Source organism: Doryrhamphus excisus, linkage group LG7 (assembly GCF_037039965.1).
Source record: "Doryrhamphus excisus strain RoL-2023G ecotype Guam linkage group LG7, RoL_Dexc_Guam_v1.1, whole genome shotgun sequence".
NCBI classification, from domain to species: Eukaryota; Metazoa; Chordata; class Actinopteri; order Syngnathiformes; family Syngnathidae; genus Doryrhamphus; species Doryrhamphus excisus.
The window spans coordinates 14,776,659-14,800,042 of NC_136363.1; the positions used below are offsets into that span (position 1 = coordinate 14,776,659).

The 23,384-nt window shown below is 42.5% G+C and overlaps 1 protein-coding gene across 2 annotated transcripts in view; it reads right to left on the reverse strand.

Moving 5' to 3' along the window:
• gabbr1b (gamma-aminobutyric acid (GABA) B receptor, 1b) overlaps positions 1 to 23,384 on the reverse strand; it is a 159,423-nt gene that overhangs the window by 9,289 nt on the left and 126,750 nt on the right. For both annotated transcript variants that reach the window (XM_058047926.2, XM_078792222.1), the window contains 6 exons: positions 15,656 to 15,806; positions 13,129 to 13,261; positions 9,244 to 9,360; positions 7,554 to 7,661; positions 6,515 to 6,608; positions 4,661 to 4,788 (listed from right to left, as the gene is read on the reverse strand). In XM_058047926.2, the coding sequence (XP_057903909.2) occupies positions 4,661 to 4,788; positions 6,515 to 6,608; positions 7,554 to 7,661; positions 9,244 to 9,360; positions 13,129 to 13,261; positions 15,656 to 15,806 (731 nt within the window). The remainder of the gene's footprint in view (positions 1 to 4,660; positions 4,789 to 6,514; positions 6,609 to 7,553; positions 7,662 to 9,243; positions 9,361 to 13,128; positions 13,262 to 15,655; positions 15,807 to 23,384) is intronic.

Below are 23,384 nucleotides of genomic sequence, written 5' to 3' on the forward strand. Positions count from 1 at the left end.
GCTTGATAAAGCGACCAAAGCGAACAGGAGCAGGCAGGCTGGTGTTACAGTGTGCGTCTAAGTCAAACCTAACCGGACTGTGGTCCGAGAAGACCGCATCACCTACAGAGACGTTATGAACAGTAAGAACATAAGACAAAACGAGGTCTAAAGTGTGTCCATGTATTTGTGTAGCTCCTGTTACACTTTGTGTCAAATTAAAAGCTTCCATCAATTCTAAAAATCCCAACAATCCTTGTTGTGCTTGGGTGGTCTATAAATGACAGCGCAAAGCACCCGCTCATGTTGGTGAAGTTCGAAGCAGCTCACCTCAAATGAGCCGAAAGACACCACTGACAGTGGCTTATGGCGGAAAGACGCTTTTAAAATAATAGCAATACCTCCTCCACGGCCAGTGGTTCTTGGCGTGTTGATGAAGGTACAATCAGGAGGCACCAGCTCAGAGAAGGCAGCGGACTCACCGGCATTAATCCAGGTCTCCGTGATGAATAATAAATCCAAACCGTACGATTTGAAGAGGTCCTGGAGGATAAACGTCTTGCTTGAAACTGACCGCGCATTCACCAGTGCACATTTCGTTGGGAACCTAATCATGAAAGTCTTCAAACTGGATTTCAACACCATCATCTGATGCGACCCCACTGCTATTACAACTCTCCATAAAACATCAACCCATACACATATTTCCCTACCCCAAATACCCATGCAACCTGACAACACCCTCCCCCATCCCCAGTACATGGTATGGTCTGATGATGTCACTAATGACATCACCAAACCTATCAAAGCCAGAGACTCATGGCGGCTCCTCCCCAAACATTCCTGCAGGTGACTCCCTTGGTAAGAATCCCCAGGTAAGACCAACTCTGTACACCTGGTCCAATCCCAATTCAATACATCACTATTATCCATCACATAACTAATACAATAATACTATACAAATACAACTGATGACTTCTAACTCATTCACTTTGTCCAAAAGGACGTGAACACGGTCGGACTCCCACGGTGGATCAATAACATGACATGACGTGTCATGTCAAACGCTAAGTGGAATAGAAACTGTAACGGACGTACCTTTACAACGTTTAGCAAATGAAATTTACAGCAAAAACAAGCCGTGGGCAAACCGTGTCAGGCGTCACGTCGGAATGAATGACGGTCACAAAGGCACGACGCGTTTGATTGGCTGTTCCGCATCGCCGTGCTAAGTCAACAGGGCGACATGGCAACAATCTCCTGGAGGACCACCATGCAATTACTCGGAGGCTGCTCACGCCGAATCCATCCATCAGACCACACGCTCTTCAAAAAAAACACCTTTTCCCACCAAACGGATCAGCCAAGACCAGGCAGACAAGAAACCACCTTTTCCCACTTTTCCCACATCAGCCAAGACCAGTAGAGGATCTGAATTCCTCCCACTGACATGCTGGAGGTGGACGATGAACACACTAGGTCACCTTGTCAATTTGGGCACCCCAACAAAAAACACGACATCAATATTTAGCAGATCCTCCTTTTGCAGAAATAAATGATTCCTTTAGAATCCCTTTAGAATCCTTTAGAATTTTAGACCAGTCATCTTTCCAAAACATCTCCAGTTGAGTCTGGTTTGATGCTTTCACTTGAAATCACACCACAGTTTGTCAATCATATTTCGGCCTGGGGACTAAGATGGCCGTTCCACAACCAGGGGTGTCCAAAGTACAACCAGGGGGCCATTTGTGGTCCACCACTGTGTTTTTATTGGCCTGGGCCATATTCTAAAAACAACAGAGCAGCGTAGAATATTTCAAAAAACATTTTTTACTCATAATATTATGAAAAATGAAGTAAACATCAAATAAAGTTTAATAAATAATAAAATTATTTTTAAAAATTAAATTAAAAATCCAGAATTTTACAAGAAAAAACTTTGAAGGAAAAGTTAAATTCTTTGAAATATTAAATATTAGTATATTTAATATATAATATTTAATATTAAGAAATATTCTTAAACACACACTATGATGAGAAACAAACAAAAATAAAAGTTGTAGTTTTATGAAAATTAGGTTGGGGAAAACATATTTATGATATTTATATGTTTATAATATTATATGTATAACTTTTTTTACTCATAATATTATGAAAAACGTTGTGATTTTTGGAAAAATATTTTTAAAAATGAAATTATAAATTTCGGAATTTTATGAGAATAAACTTTGAAGGAAAAGTTAAATTCTATTAGCATCGAGTTTAAATATTAAATATATATATAAGCAATATTTTTAAACACACACTATGATGAGAAACAAACAAAAAATAAAAGTTGTAGTTTTATGAAAATTAGGTTGGGGAAAACATATATATGATATTTATATGTTTATAATATTATATGTATCATATACTACATATAATATTATGGGAATAAAGTCCAAATATTATGGGAATAAAGTCATAAAACTAGGAGAATTATTTAAGATGGCTTATATATTCTATTGTATTCTATTCTATTCTATTCTATTCTATTCTATTCTATACTATTCTGATATTTGAACATTTGAAAACAACAGAAAACGGACAAAATATTGCTACTAATAACAAAAGGCTTTTTCAGCTACATGACAAACCTCCTGCCTTGGGGAGTGTCTGTAAGTTATGTGCAATTATGATAATATGATCGAGATAAAAACATATTTTGGACTTGTGGTGTAACTGTGTCAGTTAGCAAAGAACTACAGAGTCACCATTGATTACATCATAGACGGGAGACGGAGATCTGCTTCCCATTTCCATGTATTAGCAAGCTAGGAGGATGCTAACAAGCATATTAACACATTTGCTGCCAAATATGTATTTGAAAGTATTTAAAAACTTGCAAGGACCATAAATGAAACAATACCTTGCCTGATGCACCAGACAGCAAATACAGCAACACCGCTAGACTCATATTCAATAATAATAATCAGAATAATAATAATGGTAATGGTAATGGTAATGGTTTTATTTCATTTGAACATGCATCAGATTCCAATTGAGTGCATCCCATAATCAGTTCACAGTTCCACATGTCCAAAAGGAGTAGGAAGAAGCAAAGCTTATTAAATCCTACCCCTCCATCTGGTACTTTTACAATCAATAACTGTTACATTTGTTCACTTCCTGCTTTCCTAATATAGTTTAAGTTTTTATTTTTCATTCATTCATTCATTTTCTACCTCTTTTTCCTCACGAGGGTCGCGGGGGTGCTGGAGCCTATCCCAGCTGTCTTCGGGTGAGAGGCGGGGACCCTGGACTGGTCGCCAGCCAATCACAGGGCACATATAGACAAACAACCATTCACACAAGTTTTATTTTTAATTTAAAAAATTTTATTATATTATTTATTTTATTATTCATTTTTAATTTTTGTCATGTACCGAAGTACGAGGTGACATAATAATAATAATAATAATAATAATAATAATAATAATAATAATAATAATAATAATAATAATAATAATAATAATGCTTCAGCAATACAATGTCATGGTAAAAATAGAAATAAATTATCTATAATAATAATCATCATATATATGATATATTAATATATTTTAATAATTAATGCGTATATAAAAATAAAAATAAAAATAAAAATAAAAATAAAAATAAAAATAAAAATAAAAATAAAAATATCATAATAATATCATAATAATATCATAATAATAATCATAATAATGCTTCAGCAATACAATGAAGTGATGGTAAAAATAGAAGTAAATGATGAAGAGCAATATCAGACAAGATAAAAAGAGAAGATGGCGAATGCATGAATGATATCATCCAAAACATGAGTGAAACAGGAGGGAGCCAAAGGACGGAATAATAAGCAATGGAATCAGATGACAAGTGAAGATGAATTGGATGAAGATGAAGATGGACTATTAGATGCTGACGGACATGAGAGAAAGACACTCAGGCTCAGGACAAAAATCAATCCCATCCATCAACAGACCATCATCTCGAAGCTGATAAATCCTATTTAGGAAGAAAGGAAGGAAGGAAGGAAGGAAGGAAGGAAGAAAGGAAGAAAGGAAGAAAGGAAGAAAGGAAGAAAGGAAGGAAGGAAGGAAGGAAGGAAGGAAGGAAGAAAGGAAGAAATCCAAACAGCAGCAGAGCAGCCATGTTGGTATGGACATGACATCCAACCATCAATCACGGCTAGCTATGGCTAACCAATGGACCAACAGTACATCCCAACACAGTACGACCGATTGGTACTGCAGTGACCAAAGTGGGGCCTGGGGGCCATTTGTAGCACGCTGCTGAAAACTGGTCTTGTGAGACTAAACCCGAGATGAAGACATGTCTAAAAATAGAACTTAACAAGAAAAAAAATAGTCAAAATGGAAAATCAGTAATAATTAGACAATAATTAAATCAAAATATTGAAATAAAAAATTAGATTTTTCTTTGTCGTAATATGATGAAAAAACCTTGGTTATAGCAATTATGCTTTGCTAATTTTGCTGCAAAGCCCACCGGCCCCCTTTGGCCTTGTTTAAGCCCACCGATTGGGCTGGGTGAGTCCCCATCAAGGACCATGAAGCGTCTTCATTGGAGCGTGACGCAGGATGAGAGCGTGTTTTAGGCGTGTTCATGAACCTGTGAAGTGGAACGTGTGTGTACAACTCACAGCAACGTTGTAGATGGCCATGCCCACAGCTCGGTGGTCATTGATCTTCTCTGTGGAAATGGACTTGGTCTCGTAAGCCAGGAAGATGCCCAGCAACAGCAGTAAGCCCTTGTAGCCGTACACCACGCCTGTACGGACGGAGGACACACTCAGGGACACGTCTGATACCCAAACGCAGCCTCAGTTTAGGCTATTTTACAGGTACACAAATGACATAGTATTACTTTGAAAAGGCACACTGGTGCCAAAGTACTACAGCAGAAACAATGGGAAAGTAACTGACTGTAGGTTTACCCCCTCCCTCCCAAATGGTATGAACTTCATGGTAACTTCATTGTAAACCGGGAGACACAAAATGGGAAAAGTTCCAGAAAAGGGACATGAAATAAAAGAAAAATCCCTGGCTTATGGTGGCTCATTGGTTCCAAACCCCACCGTGATAACTGAATTTTCTTATCTAGGAATGGAATATTTTCAGTTAGAGCATAGAAAAATAAATAATAAATACACTTCTACACTAAAAGATGTCCCAGGGTGGAATTGAACCCTGGTCCTCTAGCTGTGAGGTCTGCATGCCAACCACTCGACCGCCGTGCAGCTTTGTTCCTGTTTTGACTTCCTATTTGTGCACAGATGAGGTGGCTATTGTCTCATCAATGTAACACTACTGAGGACTTTTAAAATGTGGTACCTCAGTTAAGGTCCGCCCCAGTTAACATAGGTCATTTTTTCTAAAATGTGCTTTGGTTTGCGTACATCCACTTGGTTAGTGTGCAATATGGTTTGTTAATTTTAAATTTAGAACGTCCCACAGGGGCCAATAAACACCCTTTGGACACCCTTCCACTAGATCCTAAGTTCCCAAAGTGAGGGGTGTCAGGGGCTGAAGGGGGTACAGGAATACAAATCTATAAAGGCTAAAGTGCAAAAGATAGTTCCTTGTTGTTGTTGTCGTGTGTCGGATGACCAAATGAGTCACAATTTGCGTGTTTGTTTGTCCAATGGATGCACTCACTATGTTAGAGAGCCCCCAATTTTGCACATGGAGGAACAATTTATGTTTTCATGAATAATGTATGTATCTTGTTGCTGTCGCTTTGATCAGAAGTCCTTGAACACACCATGTGTGACGCAGATTGACATTTAAGTGTATGACTTTCTCCGACAATCTTCTATTCTTCCTTTCACCTTGTCCGATGCTGTCAGTAATAATGCTAGCTAGCTCTGTGCTAAATAAGCTATGCTACGTGCTCATCGTCGTTTGTCCATTTGGCTCGGTAAGAAGCCTCGTATTGAGTTCATTTCCTCGATGTGTGTACTTTCATAATTACAATGACTATGCACCATGAGGACCATGCAGGATCACCTTGTGCTGCGCTACACGAGCCTTGGCGGAGGTAAACAAAAAAAATCACAAAGGCAAATAAAATTTAGTATTTAATGCTTTTTGTGTTGATATTCTCTCTCCCTGGCCAAGTGGTTAGCACGCAGGCCTCACAGCTAGGAGACCAGGGTTAAATTCCACCCTCGGCCATCTCTGTGTGGAGTTTGCATGTTCTCCCTGTGCATGCGTGGGTTTTCTCCGGGTACTCCGGTTTCCTCCCACATTCCAAAAACATGCTAGGTTAATTGGCCACTCCAAATTGTCCATAGGTATGAATGTGAGTGTGAATGGTTGTTTGTCTATATGTGCCCTGGGATTGGCTGGCCACCAGTCCAGTGTGTACTCCGCCTCTCGCCCCAAGACAGCTGGGATAGGCTCCAGCAATTCCCTGTTAGAATAAATCTACCAATAAATGACTCAGCAGGTAAGGGTGATAAATAGTGATAGTGTTATACAGGAATTGAACCTACCCAGCCAGGTGTTCATCTTCTCAGAGCTGCAGTGCTCCAATAACGGCTGGATCAAAACATCCTGGTCACCTTTAGGGGCCTCTCGGGTGAATTTCTGCTTGCATGCAACAACAATCCAGGTGAAAGATACAGTGCATGTAGAGCATACAGTATACCGTATACACCATCCATGCATTACTACTATTAGCAGCATTGGAAAAGAAGACCAACAAATCATGGCAGAAGCATCCAGTTACAGAATCATAACAATACAGTCACGATCACTCAACAATAGAAGGACTTGAGGGGGGGCAGTGTTCCACAGCTACAGAAAAGGCCTGGTCTCCCCAAGTCTCATCTTAGCGGATGCTGAGGCTTAAACTCAGCATCCGCAGGAGAGTCCCCTGCAAAAAATGCACCGCTAATTAATAGGCTAGACCTGAGACTACAACGACCTGAATGAATGATGACATTTAACAGACATAATTAGAAGTGACGATGATGATGGCTGGGTTTGCTTGAGAGACGAGGAAGCGTATCGCACCAGACATTTTTGATGAGACGGGAGCCGACAAATTCTGCAAATTCGATGAGTGATTTTTCTCTCATCACAAACCTGTTTAGTTAGCATTTAGCCTTTAGCATTTAGCTTTTATCTCCAGCTATTTTCAAGCTGATACCTTTGGAAATAGTAATGTCAAAACTGGGCAAAAAAAGGTGCCTAAATGCATGGTGGGGGGAGGGGGGGGCATGGTAGTTTTTTGCGTGTGCTAAGCATATTTGGTAGTCATCTGCATAAAAGTGATAGGAGATGCTTAATAAATATGACGCTACGTGGGACCAAGTAGAAAGCAAAGAGGAAGGGTCCTAGTCATGGTGTCCCCAAGTCCCACAGTAAGGCTGGGAACATAAGCATATTCAGACGTACATACGTATATACATCTATATATATATCATATATATATATATATATATATATATATATACATCAAAACAGAAACGCCGTTGACGTTATTTTCCTGGAAAAAGCAGAATGAAGCGCAATGTGACAAGATTGTACCTCCACCGTGATATGTAAAGGGTCCACAATCTGCCAGATCATGAGGGACAAGAAATCGATGCCAAGGAGGACGGCGACGGTGGTGTAGAATTTCCACGGCTCCAGGTGCTGCAGGGACACACAGCAGGGTGCCGGTCATCACACACGGAGGGGGCGGCCAAAGGCACAAATCCCCCCGCTGGATGTAATGTTTTTTAAAGGAGGGATTTATGAAGCCACAAATAGCCTAGCCTGAGCTGCGCCAGAAACAATGATCCATCACTAACGGAGGCCAATCCAATCTGCCCTCAAAGCGCTGGGCCGTGACAGGAAAGATACACAAACACCCATCGGACGGTCTTCTAGGGGGGTCTTTTAGTGGCCACAAGCACATACTGTCATTTAACAAGAAAACTACAAATATAATAACAATAATAAACAGCAAAAATTCATCAATCAACAGTCATTTCATCATAATAAAGTCAAAATATTCGAGAAAAATCGAATGAAAAAAGTTGTTATTTTACTGTACATTTAATGTCATTTCCACTACCTTACACTCTTCCGTTCTCTGTGTGTATGGTAGCGGCCCCGTCACCACCCACCGAGATGACAAAAGGTCTCACTCCCTTCATGCCGTTGTTTTACATGAACTCTCTTCCTGCCTGTTTCCAGGCAAGAGTTGAGGAAAACACACACCAATCTACATGGGCAATATATTAAGACCGGGGAGATAATCTTTTATTACATTTATCATGTCATTAATCTTTAAATTAATTTATCATCCCGGGCCGAGGGACCATGATATTTTGGAAAGCCACACATGTAGAAATGCTAAGAAGTAAAAAAATATGTCAATGCATCTCAGTCTTGTAATATACAGTAGCAGAAAAAAAGCATATCATTAATATCATCTTCATACAATGTCTTATCATAAAATTATTCCCATAATATTTTGATTTTACTCCCATGATATTCAACCCAATTTCCCATAAATGACAAGTTTTTCCTCATAATATTAAAACAGAAAAATTACAAATATATAATTCTCTTAATATCGATGCTACTAAAATGACAATTTTTTTAGTTTATTTTTTCTCGTTATAATACTACTTTTCTCTTCATATGACTTTGTCGTACAATTAAAGCTGTTTTTTCTTCTCTGATTATCAATTTATTCCCATAATAATCTGACTTTATTCTTGTAACATTCAAGTATTTTTTTCCTGAAGCCTAATTTTTCATGTATTGAAAATAATATAATAATATAATAATAATATAATAATTAATATGCCAACTTTAAACTATTTTTCTGTTATATTTGAGCTTTATGTCAATAAAGTTATGATCCGTTTTTCACTATTCTTGTTACATTACAAATTTTTACCCAAAATATTTTGACTGTCATTTTCATTTTTGCTGTTTAAGTTTTTTATTTTTACAGGGAAGCAAATGGCCCCCGGGCCACACCTTAGACACCACCGTAGCATGGCACGCGTATGTCGATACAAGAGTTGTGTGGCTGTTACCATGGCAGCACAAAGGCAACAGGACAAACAGATGCAACACGTGGGGTGAGCTCATGTAAAAGAGTCCAAGACTAGGTTGACCTTGACCAAGCTCGACCTTGAAGGAGATGATCAAATAAAGCTGAACTCTGCTGCTCGGCAGGGTTTAACGAACGCTGAGTAAATCCCGTCCTCACAATTACCTTCCTCTTGTCCTTCTTCTCATCCTTCTTGGTGAAGACGGTGTGGACCCACCAGATCTTGGTGAACATGCTGCCGTATGCCAGGCTGAAACCCAGACCCAGCAGCCACAGGCGAAACTAGCCGACAAAACAAAGAAAGAAAAAAGTTGACAGTGATGGCGGATTCATATCTCGAAGAAATGAATCAAATCAGCGTCACGGACACTCGCCGTCATGAAGCCTCGTCTCAGTTTAATAGACTTTCTCAAATGACCTTGAAATGCCGACATTGTGCATCTGGTTTGCAATGGACAACGCCAGGGATGGCCCTCAACTACCAATGGAATTAAGATTGAGAAGGTAATTATCTTTTTCGATAGGGAGATGGTTTTCCAATTTAATTTGTTCATTAGTTTGCCTCTGAGTCTCAGGGGGGGGGGGGGGCCTTGACACCAAGTAAAGACTTGAGGTCACCTTGGCTTATTTTTTGGAAATATCTAGCAGCCATATTCACAATCCATTTTTGACTTTCACGTCATAAGTCACACAGGACAGGCATAATTAGAAGTGACGATGATGATGGCTGGGTTTGCTTGAGAGATGAGGAAGCGTATCACAAATGGATCAGACATTTTGATGAGATGGGATCTGACAAACTCTGTCAACATCTGCAATGTTTTTTTTTTATCACACTATCCATTCGATGGAACCATGTGACATGCGGCTCGCTGACCCTGTGCTATCGCTAATCAAAGGCTAGACTGTACTGTATTTGTTTATTAGACTTGAAACTCTAGAAGCATCTCACTTAACAGGTACCCATCTGGAAGAAACCAAAAGTTGAGTACCTCGCTTTGCCAACCCTCCCTTAAAGAATGGAATTGTCTGATTTTAGAAATGAAAGTATGTGCCCCAGGCTGCATGGTGGACGAGTGGTTAGTGCACAGGCCTCATAGCTAGGTGACCCGAGTTCAATTCCACCCTCGGCCATCTCTGTGTGGAGTTTGCATGTTCTCCCCGTGCATGCGTGGGTTTTATCCGGGTACTCCGGTTTCCTCCCACATTCCAAAAACATGCTAGGTTAATTGGCCACTCCAAATTGTCCATAGGTATGAATGTGAGTGTGAATGGTTGTTTGTCTATATGTGCCCTGTATTGGCTGGCTCGCCCGAAGAATGGTTGTTTGCCTATATGTGCCCTGTGATTGGCTGGCTCGCCCGAAGAATGGTTGTTTGCCTATATGTGCCCTGGGATTGGCCGGCTTGCCCGAAGAATGGTTGTTTGCCTATATGTGCCCTGTGATTGGCTGGCTCGCCCGAACAACAGTTGTTTGCCTATATGTGCGCTGTGATTGGCTGGCTCGCCCGAACAATGGTTGTTTGCCTATATGTGCCCTGTGATTGGCTGGCTCGCCCGAAGAATGGCTGTTTGCCTATATGTGCCCTGTGATTGGCTGGCTCGCCCGAAAAATGGTTTGCCTATATGTGCCCTGCGATTGGCTGGCTCGCCTGAAGAATGGTTGTTTGCTTATATGTGCCCTACGATTGGCTGGCTCGCCCGAAGAATGGTTGTTTGCCTATATGTGCCCTGTGATTGGCTGGCTCGCCCGAAAAATGGTTTGCCTATATGTGCCCTGTGATTGGCTGGCTCGCCCGAACAATGGTTGTTTGCCTATATGTGCCCTGTATTGGCTGGCTCGCCCGAACAATGGTTGTTTGCCTATATGTGCCCTGTGATTGGCTGGCTCGCTCGAAGAATGGTTGTTTGCCTATATGTGCCCTGTGATTGGCTGGCTCGCCCGAACAATGGTTGTTTGCCCATATGTGCCCTGTGATTGGCTGGCTCGCCCGAACAATGGTTGTTTGCCTCGATGTGCCCTGTGATTGGCTGGCTCACCCGAAGAATGGTTGTTTGCCTATATGTGCCCTGGGATTGGCTGGCTCGCCCGAAAAATGGTTTGCCTATATGTGCCCTGTGATTGGCTGGCTCGCCCGAACAATGGTTGTTTGCCTATATGTGCCCTGTATTGGCTGGCTCGCCCGAACAATGGTTGTTTGCCTATATGTGCCCTGTGATTGGCTGGCTCGCTCGAAGAATGGTTGTTTGCCTATATGTGCCCTGTGATTGGCTGGCTCGCCCGAACAATGGTTGTTTGCCCATATGTGCCCTGTGATTGGCTGGCTCGCCCGAAGAATGGTTGTTTGCCTCGATGTGCCCTGTGATTGGCTGGCTCACCCGAAGAATGGTTGTTTGCCTATATGTGCCCTGGGATTGGCTGGCTCACGCGAACAATGGTTGTTTGCCCATATGTGCCCTGTGATTGGCTGGCTCGCCCGAACAATGGTTGTTTGCCTATATGTGCCCTGTGATTGGCTGGCTCGCTCGAAGAATGGTTGTTTGCCTATATGTGCCCTGTGATTGGCTGGCTCGCCCGAAGAATGGTTGTTTGCCTATATGTGCCCTGGGATTGGCTGGCTCGCCCGAAGAAAGGTTGTTTGCCTATATGTGCCCTGTGATTGGCTGGCTCACCCAAACAATGGTTGTTTGCCTATATGTGCCCTGTATTGGCTGGCTCGCCCGAACAATGGTTGTTTGTCCATATGTGCCCTGTGATTGGCTGGCTCGCCCGAACAATGGTTGTTTGCCCATATGTGCCCTGTGATTGGCTGGCTCGCCCGAGCAATGGTTGTTTGCCCATATGTGCCCTGTGATTGGCTGGCTCGCCCGAACAATGGTTGTTTGCCTATATGTGCCCTGTGATTGGCTGGCTCACCCGAAGAATGGTTGTTTGCCTATATGTACCCTGGGATTGGCTGGCTTGCTCAAAGAATGGTTGTTTATATGTGCCCTGTGATTGGCTGGCTCACCCGAAGAATGGTTGTTTGCCTATATGTACCCTGGGATTGGCTGGCTTGCTCAAAGAATGGTTGTTTATATGTGCCCTGTGATTGGCTGGCTCGCCCGAACAATGGTTGTTTGCCTATATGTGCCCTGTGATTGGCTGGCTCACCCGAAGAATGGTTGTTTGCCTATAGTATGTACCCTGGGATTGGCTGGCTTGCTCAAAGAATGGTTGTTTGCCTATATGTGCCCTGTATTGGCTGGCTTGCCCGAACAATGGTTGTTTGCCCATATGTGCCCTGTGATTGGCTGGCTCGCCCGAACAATGGTTGTTTGCCCATATGTGCCCTGTGATTGGCTGGCTCGCCCGAACAATGGTTGTTTGCCTATAAGTGCCCTGTGATTGGCTGGCTCGCCCGAACAATGGTTGTTTGCCTATATGTGCCCTGTGATTGGCTGGCTCGCCCGAAGAATGGTTGTTTGCCTATATGTGCCCTGTGATTGGCTGGCTTGCCTGAAGAATGGTTGTTTGCCTATATGTGCCCTGTGATTGGCTGGCTTGCCCAAAGATTGGTTGTTTGCCTATATGTGCCCTGGGATTGGCTGGCTTGCCCGAAGAATGGTTGTTTGCCTATATGTGCCCTGTGATTGGCTGGCTCGCCCGAAAAATGGCTGGCCACCAGTCCAGCTGGGATAGGCTCCAGCATCCCCGCCACCCTGGTGAGGATAAGTGGTAGAAAATGAATGAATGAATGAATGAATGGAGATGTGAAATAAATAAAGTATGATTTCAATATTGTCAGTCACATTAAAAGCTTCAATATGGATGTAGGTTGAATACACCTGAGTTATCCTACACCTGGACACGGAATGTACCATTTTAAGTTGAGCAGGATAAGATTTTATAAGAAAGATATTAAAATTATTCTTGAATTTAGTTCATGCATTCTGTCAACATTGAGGACCCAGGCCACAGATGAAACCCCACCATATGAATGTCTACATAAAGTCCTGTCTCCATGGCAACCACACAGGAGATTCAGTTAGGAGAAGTTAAAAGTGTACCTGGCAGACGACGGGGAAATGCTTCCTGTGGACATGAAGGCCATCGATGCCCAGAGGGAAGACAGCAGCCAGAGCCATCATGCAGCCCACTGCCGTCATGTTGTTCAGGTAGGGCTGGGAGTTCTGAATATACCTGGAAAAGAACTGAAATAAGCAAACATTTCCTTGTCCATAAACGTGCTGTTCATATTCATAGTCAGTCAATCAGCTGATTTGTGTCACGACAAAGTAGCACGGACAAACAGCATGGCTGCCAGCTCACTGATAAATAAATAAGGGACCCCTGATTGGCAGGACTCGCTGACCTGATTGTCTTCAACCCTGCTGGCTTTTCCTATTTCTGTAAAACAATCTTTAGACACTCCTTATCCGAGGGGTGAGGAGTCAGTCATGCGTCGCTGCATCATTCTTCTTCATCAGCTGGACAATGGCCTCGGGGATGCTTGATGCCAGTTCTTCCAGGAGTTCCAGGAATGTTGCTCCAGGTGGTGAACATGGCGTCACGGAGGGCATCCGCTGCCTGGAACTGAGGTTCGTTGTCATCCATGACCAAATGTTCTCAGTTGGTTTTAGGATCAGGGGAACACGCAGGATGGTCCTGGTCTTATGGACTTCTCAAAGAAGTCCTTTTCCCAGTGGGTGTTGTGAAGCGCAGCGTTGAAAAAGCCAGTCATGAAGGACCTGAAGTCATGAGGGATGCCCAACATGGCCAGGTGCCGTTTGACGCCCCTGCACAACACGAGGCTCCATTGTTTTGTTGAAGGATCATGATGGGGCCCCCTCCATTATGCTGTGCGGAAAGTAGGATCTCCTTGCATGCCAGTTACACTGAAAGCCTTCCCCACCATCAAGGTTACAATCCACCTTTTCATCTCACGTTTGATGCCTTGAAGGAGACGAGGCCTGTGAAGACCGTTCTTCTTTTTAAAAGCTTTCTCAGATGGTGTCTGATGGTTATTGGACCGCACTCCTCACCAGTAGCAACTGAGAATGTCCAAATGAAGATTGTCTTGATGGACTTTTTTGGGTCTACCACTAGACGTTTTTGTCTTAATGCGTCCAAGCCCAGCAGCAATGTCATGCTGAGAGAGGTCTTCCTTTTGCAGGAAGACCTCTCTCAGGTTCAAAGAGAGAAAGCTTTTTTTGCCTTAGCCATCAAAGAATCATGGCATTCGGTCCACAAGATTTTGCCTTTTAAAGGCTGTGCTCTTCAACTCTTGATCGGCAGATGATGCTTCCAAGAGTTCATTTATTGGAGAATGAACCTACCAGCAGCTTCTACTTTCTTATGGTTCATTTTAAAAACCATTAAAGCCATTGGCAGCATTCACATTTACATTTTTAGTGGGGGCTGCAAAGGGAATTAGTGGCTAGCACTTTGCTCACACAGTCAGGAGATCCAGGTTCTTACGTGAGTTTTCTTGCAATAATCGGGTTTCTTCCCACAGGTCTAAAACGTGCTTATTATATTCAATGTAGACTCCATATTGTCCACAGGCGTAAATATGAGTGGAATGATGTCCGTCTGGTGAGGCAGAGCAAATAATGAGAATATGCTCTAGAATGGGCTGCACGGCGGACAAGTGTTTCACGTGCAGGCCTCACTGCTAGGAGACCCAAGTTCAATTCCACCCTCGGCCATCTCTGTGTGGAGTTTGCATGTTCTCCCCGTGCATGCGTGGCTTTTCTCCGGGTATTCCGGTTTCCTCCCACATTCCAAAAACATGCTAGGTTAATTGGCCACTCCAAATTGTCCATAGGTATGAATGTGAGTGTGAATGGTTGTTTGTCGATATGTGCCCTGGGATTGGCTGGCCACCAGTCCAGGGTGGGATAGGCTCCAGCATCCCCTCGACCCTGAATGAATGATCGGTCCTTCCATAGAGAGGAAAAGCTAACATGTTAGCTCCAGCCAATGCTATAAAAATAGATGAATTGTATAAAAAGTCAGTCCTAATCTCATTAGCACATCCAGTTTCCAAACATTTTGGGGAAATATCTGTCCCTTTAACCGCATAATGCTTTGCTCCAATCATACCAATAACTACATGTGTGTGTGGTTTTTTTTGGTGCTGAGCAAGTAGTACGGGTTGTTTTTTAAAGTTCCCTGAAAGCAGAAAACGATACCCCGAAGAGCAGTGAGTGTCAGCTAAAACAGTAAAGATGCAATCAAGCCGCTAAAAGAAGAGGAAACCAATCAAGGCCAAATCCTCTTAACATAAAAAGGAAATTACAGCAATAACGCGCAAGCCTTAAATAAATAACGGCCATCAAATATTCCAAAATAATGAGCAAATTACCGCCAGCAAGTCACTTTTGTGAAGTACTAAATCATTTTCATGCCTTCAGTTAGACAGGTAGAAGATCCCCGCCTCGCCTCCTGCAGGGAACGATGCAGAGTGATGCATGCTGGGCAGCAAAACAAACTGACAGAAGGTAAAATACTTTTCCGCCTCAGGGAGCAACATGGCGGTGAGATGTTTGTTTGTAATGGCGGCCACAAATAGTAACAGCTGAGATTGTGGACCTGACGCTGCTGTTGTAGATGTTGAAGGTGAGGCAGATGATGGCCAGCAGGATTCCCAGGCCGGCAAAGACAGACATGGAGACAAACAGCTTCTGCGACAGGTAGCGGAACTCCTCAATGACCATGGTCTGGTCTGCAGGCGGTCCAGAGCCTGAAAGGAAGACAAAGACGAGAAGAACGACAATACTGAGATGTTGAAGTTAACTGCAGTGAACTGCAGTGTAGAGTGGACCTTTGGTTGGTAGGCGTGTCCCAAGATGGGATTTATCCTTCAAAAGGTCACATTGTGGAAATGGAGCGTTGTTGGTGGGTTTCTGTGTTTTTTTTTCCAAGGCTTCATGAGCAAAATGGGAACGTTATCTTAACTGCTTTTAGAACACAGAATAAAGAAAGATGTTCATGTCTGCCATAAAGATTGTGGATGATGGGAAAAAGTCCAAAACAGGCCAGTTGACCTTGAATCAAATAAAGATTCATTCCTAACATTGATTCAGTGTTTCTGTCTCTGTTACAAACTGGAAAAAAGAAATCCTATTTTCTTCTTTTCATTGTGACAGTTACCTGATTTTTTTCACGTACTTGTCATCATATTTTTCTGCATTCAGTCTTTATCTTCAAAAGCTAATTTGCCTAATTTCTTTCATCAGCCTCCGCTTTGCATGAATACATTTACCCTGATGAAACCAAGGCTGATGGAAGCTGTGTTTAACCTGAGAATATGCGGGCTGATTCCGACTGTTGCCGGTCTAGACAACATGGATACGCAAACCACAATCCACGTGCAGAAGAAAGTTTACTCACAAATGTGAAGCAATTGTGAAAACCAATCAGAAGCATTGGTCATGGGCCATAGCCACGACAGCCATTTGGAAAGTCCTTAAAAAGGACCTATTGTGCTCATTTTTTGACCCTTTGTATTGAGTTGTGGACTCCTATAGAGCAGCTACACACAATAGCCACATTTACATGAGGAGTTTTTCTCTTTCCGAAAGCAATGGTATACATGGAAAGGAATATTCCAATCGCGTGTCTACATGCGCTGCTATAGTCAACCAGAATAGTCAATGAGGCATGCCCAGTAAAGCGTAAACACCAACATCATGTGATACTGCCGCCAATAAACAACAGAAGAAGAAAAACACCACAAAGAAAAACGCAGTCTGACAACTTTCCGTTTGAGCAGGTACAAGATACCTCAATCGGATTGGGGAAAAGAATATTCCACCCCTGGGAATCCCATTATATGTTCATTCGGATTGGCACTTTTCCTTGGGAATGAGGTGTATACAAAGGTTACATTCTTTCTGTTTGAGCAAATAACCCGAGTGGAATTGGAATATTTGGGTCCATGTATACGTGGCTAATAACTTGAACAGAAAACTTTCTAGATCTTCCAGAATCTGCACCTATTCCAACTGTATTTCTTTGGATTTGTGCTTCCCGCCAAAACGGTCAGTTTTAATAATTTTGCCGCCTCCGGGCACGCCCACTCCGCTGTGATTTGTCACATGCCCAAAGTGCTTCCTAACTAGGAACAAACCCCAATTTCTAACAGAGTGGGTGTAGGAGTTAATAAAGGATTCTAATGATTCAAGTCTTTGGAGAGCTAATTGAAAAGTATTTAGGAGCTACTGGCTGGAGACCCAAGGACCTACCATGTATGAACTCAAAGAGTAGGCGCCGATGGTGCTTCTCCAACCACCCCCAAGGAGAAGCACTCATTGTCGGACACACTTTGTCAGAAGCACGGCTGGTGCCATGGAGCTCAGACGCGGGTCACGATGATGCCACGTGAACGCTTAGCCTGTACGACATTAATGCACCTTTCCTGGTGACAGGGCGCTGCTTTTGGCCGATATTTCACATTCATTTTCAACAACAGAATATTTCACATTCATTTTCAACAACAGTCCCATGTGACATGCCGTTGACGGATTACAATATTTTTTCCTCTTGCTCCAATAACCTCTGCCTGAGTTTGTCTCATAAACAGCAGATCTTAGGGGAGGGCACAGAGTGTATCCGGCCTACAGCCACGGCCATAAGGAGGCCCACTCCTCTGTGACATCACAAAGGAACAATTTTGTAACGCCCTCTGAAACCGAGCTTTTGAGCCATCCCAAACTTCTTTCAGGGCTCACTTCCAAATGCGCAAACCTCATTATCTGAAACTTTGGCATCATTTAAGATGAGAATACAACATTCTAACTACATTTACAGGTCAGAAAAATACATGACAGTTTGTCTCAGTCCCATTTCTTCTTTTTTCCATTTTGAAGCTCTACTTAGAACCTTCTTAAGATCCAACACTGCAAAAATGTACATTCTTGCGAATTTTCAACTGCTCTTAAAGTCCGGATCGGGAGTGTGGCAGGCATAATGAGATAAAACTAGAAAATTCCTGCGGAAATTTTGATGGGCATGCGACCTGTTGCTGTGGCCCGGTGTCTGCTGTGCCACGCCGCTGAGCAATGCCGTGTGTACGTTATATAAGGAATTTAGCAAAAAAGCCAACATGCTAACTGTTACTACGCTAGCATCTAGTGAGATGGCACTCTACAGCAAAAGCGTCAATATCCCCGCAGCATCCCATGTCTTTATCAGTCTTTAGAACTGAGGAATACAGCTAAAATGTTAACATGCTAACAGTTAGCATGCTAGCACCAAAAGTGCTGAGAAAGCATTCCTATATCATGTCATCTATATATAGACCTTGGAACAGGAGTAAAATAGCCGAAATTTCAAAATGCTAACAGTTAGCATGGTGGCACCTAGCAAGATAGCATTACGTGGCAAAGTGCCAAGGCAGTTCTATAGTGTCCATATATCATGCCATGTGTGTATTTTCATTTGGATTTGCATAACAAAGTCAAAATGCTAACATGCTAACAGTTAGCATGCTAGCACCAAAAGTGCTGAAAAAGCATTCCTACATCATGTCATGTATATATAGGCCTTGAAACTGGAGTAAAATAGCCAAAATTTCTAAATGCTAACAATTAGCATGGTGGCACCTAGCAAGATAGCATTACATGGCCAAGTGCCAAGGCAGTTCCATAGTGTCCATACATCATGCCATGTGTGCATTTTCATTTAGATATGCATAACAAAGTCGAAATGCTAACATGCTAACAGTTAGCATGGTAGAATCTAGCAAGAAAGCACCAAGTCCATTAAGTGTTAAGGCAGTCCCATAGTGAATGAATGAGGTTTATATACTTCCTTTAAAAGGACTGATTAAACCAACATCGCAACAAGGTCAAAAATACACCCCAAAATGTTTCCTTTGGTTTGCGTACGTTTTCCGCTAAGTCTACGATACTGTGTGTGTCTTGCTGTATTATGAAACATTGCATGATCCCAATTGTGTTCTTAATGTATTTTTCTAACAAGGCACCCTTATTGGCATTCTAGTACCATGCAAATGCACGGCAACAGGAAGCAAAAGTCAGTTGTCATTAGCGGTTGACTGTAGTTCTTTACCAACTAATACAGTTATGCCACAAGTCTGACAAATATTAACACAAAAAACACCTTATTATAGTTTTACATGCATAAAACAATTCTAAATACACATGAAAGCAATAAATTAACATTACACAAGATTACAAAAGGTCACTTTTCCGTTCACTGAAGACCTGATTGTTGCCAAAGACACGATGTTGCTGTACGACCAACAACTTGGTGTTACTTCTTGATTTCAATATTCTTTATCGAAATGCTGCCAATGGCAACTTTCTTTAACTTCATTTTGGCTCATATCATGGCTCATATTTTGCAACCATGATCAGTAGAAAAACTGTGAAGAAATTCCAGAAATAAGTCATGGCAAAACAGGAAGGTGGTGTCAGTGTCGATCCTGCTGCCACATTGTGTCTTTGGCAACAATCACGTCTTCAATGAAGGTGAAAGTAACCTTAAATGTTCATTTATCTTGGTCTTTCATCATTTATTAGCATCACTGCATATAAATGTATGAAAACATGTTTTGTGTTAACAATTTTGACTTTGTGAAAGGTTTGGAATACATTTTGGTCCGACCAAAGGGAAGGGAGGGAAGGGATTAATGATGCTAACCAAAGTTCCACTGGATCTAATTATTCCTCGCACAGTAGTTACATCTTTGCAGGAGATGATGTGTCATAAAATAATGACATAAAAAGTTGATCTCATGCCAGCAGGGTGAGTCGCACCGCAGTGAAAAAGTCACCCAAATTGGGCTGAAATGTGTCCAGTCCACACTTTAGCGTCCGTGTGCGTGTGGGCGGCTCACAAAAATAATTGCGTGTGTGTCGTCAGTGTGTTTAAGTAACCGGGTGTCCTTTGGGAAAATGTTTTCTCCAACACTAAAACCTTTCCCTGCCCTTGACGGTGGAATCGGGACGTATGTTACCATGACGACAGGCCCCGTAATGGTTACCATGGCGATATGTGAACAAGGCACTGATGCGGCAGCGGTTGCCAAGAAGAAGCGAGAAGAGGAGATTGTGAACAAATACTGGGAGGTGAGATGAAGGTGGAGCCGAGATATGAGAAGGTTAGATGCACACACGTGTCCTCAAAAGAGAAAGGGATGCAAACAACATCGACAGGAAGAGGAAATCGGAGGATTGACTGACTTAACTTAGTTTGGACGAGTCTACATCCAACGATGGCACTGATTTTAAACCGTTAGCATAAATTTTTTTCCTTATTTCTTTATGTATGCACATCATTGGGTCTATTTGAGGGGGTGTCCGACATTATTGGCCAACCAATATTGTCAGCTAATATCCGCATCAAAACTGGAGGTTAATTGGTTCCACAAAGTAGAATTCCTTGTTTATATACGGAATAGTTTCATACTTCAAGCATAAAAAACCTGTCTAAGACCTTAGCATTATTACAGCCCACCAGACATGAAATAATACTACTACAGTCACCGCCATTCATGCCAGTCATGGCGCACTGAATATTCACACAGGAGCTGTTGTCAGCCACAACTCATGCTAGTCTAACATGCATGAGTCCGTAACATGCTAACACGGAGCGACTCCACATTAGCTAGCTCACATCACACAAATCAAATACTTGACTTCAGGAAGTCACTAGACAGCAAAATGAGATGCGACCAGAGTATTGCTGAATATAATGACAACATTTGCACTTTACTGTGTATGGATGTTTGTGCCGCATAGAAATGTGCAGCTTACCAAATTGTACGGTTGACAGCAGTATTTCACCGGATTCTCATTTGTGAACTTGTGAAGACCAACCTGTCTATAACTCCAGTATTGGTCTGGATTTTTGAATTTTACTTAATGTTCATGTCTCATTTTGTACAAAAACACAAAGCTTCAACCACCTGAACCCCCCCCGCCATGTTTTAATGGCCTCGGTTGAAGCGATTTCATCATGGAAATGATGTTTGTTGAAGTTACCGGCTTTTGTCGGCTAGCAAACCCCTAATTGGTTAGCTACTGCATTTATAGCTTTGGCTAAAAGTAGCACGGTCACAATATCTGGTTAGGACAAATGTACAGGTACAGTACTGTCAAATCCTACTTTGTTTGAGTAGTTCTTACCTCCAGGTGTGTTCAAACTAAATAAAACAAGAACAGATATAAATATGTTTTTGTTATCGGTATGACAACAAGCCAACATCCTATCTGAATATTTTGACCGGCATGTCTCAACGCAGTCAACAATCTCCTGATATTTTCTTGCATTAAAGTAAAAAATGACTGGAAAGATCAGTCATCAGTCGCCGCACACAAATACATTACATATACATTGAGATGACACAAGATGGAAACGAACTGTTACAAACCAACTATCCATATTATTTTAGAAAAAGAAGATCTTAACGCTTTGGAGAGGAGAGTCAAGGTTTTTTTTTTCCCCAGAGAAGGCGGGGAAGGAAAGGTAAATTCCCCCTTCAAATAATCAATGAACTGATGAAGGGTATGTTGCAATGAAAAATGTGTCATTCCTAAACAAACACCTCAGGGTTTAGCCTCCACGATCTTTTAATCCCGGTGACATCCCAGAGTTTGGGTAAGGTCATTTTGTCTGCCTGCCTGACGCAAGACACAAAGCACGGCCTACAGAGGACCCAAAGCCCATAAAACATTTCTGGGATGAACTGGAAGCCAGATTGTCTCTCCTCGGTGCCCTCTGACGTCACAAATAATCTTCTGGACCAACAGACAAAAATAGACCCAGTCTTCCCAGAGGAGTGGAAACTGTCAGTTGGGGGGGGGGGGGCTATTAATAAGTCATTCAAATATTGTGATGATGAATTTTTGCTGTTACACTGTATATTTGTGGTGTGTAGAACCTCACCAGGACACTTGGCAGTTGGGTTGTTCCCTCACTCTATAACTCTCTAATTCCTCCAATGAATTCATGTCCGCCTTACTGCAGACGCTGCGGCGGTCGCTGAGTAAGACCCCGGTGTGTTCAACTCCTCCAATGCCTTTTTCAAATGAGGACCTCAGCCTCAGATTTACCGCTGAAGGTCACAGCCTGGTGAGGCTATGCGGACTACATAATCTGCAAATGGAAGAGACAAGATCCTGATCCCCCCCCCCCCCAAAAAAAAACTAGATTAACCCTGAATGCCTTGGATATGCCAACAATATCTGTGCACAAAAACGACAAAGGGCAGCTTTAGTAGAGGCCAACGTCCAGCAGGAACCCAAACCCCCACAGCACAACGTAAGGGGGACATCCGAAATCCAAAACACTGCAGTCCACATGCCAGGTATCTGATCTGCTGAAGGTGACGGTCATAAATAGGCAGTCTGGTGGACTTATTATCCAGATGGAAAGCTTGCTAGGGTTTTGGCTTGTTCCAATTAGTTTCATTTGTTTTATGTCCTTCGTGTGTCTACAATGTGAGTGACTTAAGCTTGGCTTATGCTTGATGCATGCATGTGCTGTGCAAAATCAGGCAGAGGAAACTTTTTTATAGTCAGTGCGTCATGTCCCCGCTGGTAGCCCAATCGGCCATTCAACAATAATCCACAAAACAAAGACGAATAGATAGATTAGGGTTAGGGTATGGCGGTTAGCGGTTAGGGGTTAGGGGTTAGGGGTTGGGGTTAGGGATTAGGGGTTAGGGTTGGGATTTGGGTTGGGGTTGGGGTTTGCGTTGGGGTTAGCGATTAGGGGTTCGGGTTTGGTTGGGGTATAGGGGTGACGGAGAGTTTGATAGCTGCTATCACTCAAGAACGGTAAGTCCAATCAAGATGAAACCAAGTCCTACCCCCCATAGTGGCCAAGAGCTTTCGTTTGGGACCATTCCCAACTTCCTGTGTCCACCAGAAGTGGGCGTAGCCTTAAAAAACGGCCGTATCTCCAGAACTGAAAGTCATACAGAGTCTCAATCGAAAGATCATTTTGAATTAGGGTAGGCAGAAGTTGGTTCCAAGTCCATCCAAAATTCTGTTCGGATGTTATTCGCAAAAAATGGTTAGGGTTGGGGGCTAGGGTTAGGGTTAGGGTTCTTGTCTCTTCCTATATCTTGTCTATTCTTGTCTCTTCCAACAGTGGCAGCAATTCTCCACTAAATATTGACAATCTGTTGATGGCAGTGATCCTTATGAGCCGTGTTTTTCCCTATACTTCCTCGGTGTGGACTGCGAAAAAGTGACATAATTTGTCCCTGTCATTGCATCAAGCATAAACCAAGCTTTAGGACTTCAGTTAGGTATCTGACTTGCACCAAAACTGGACTTACAGTCAA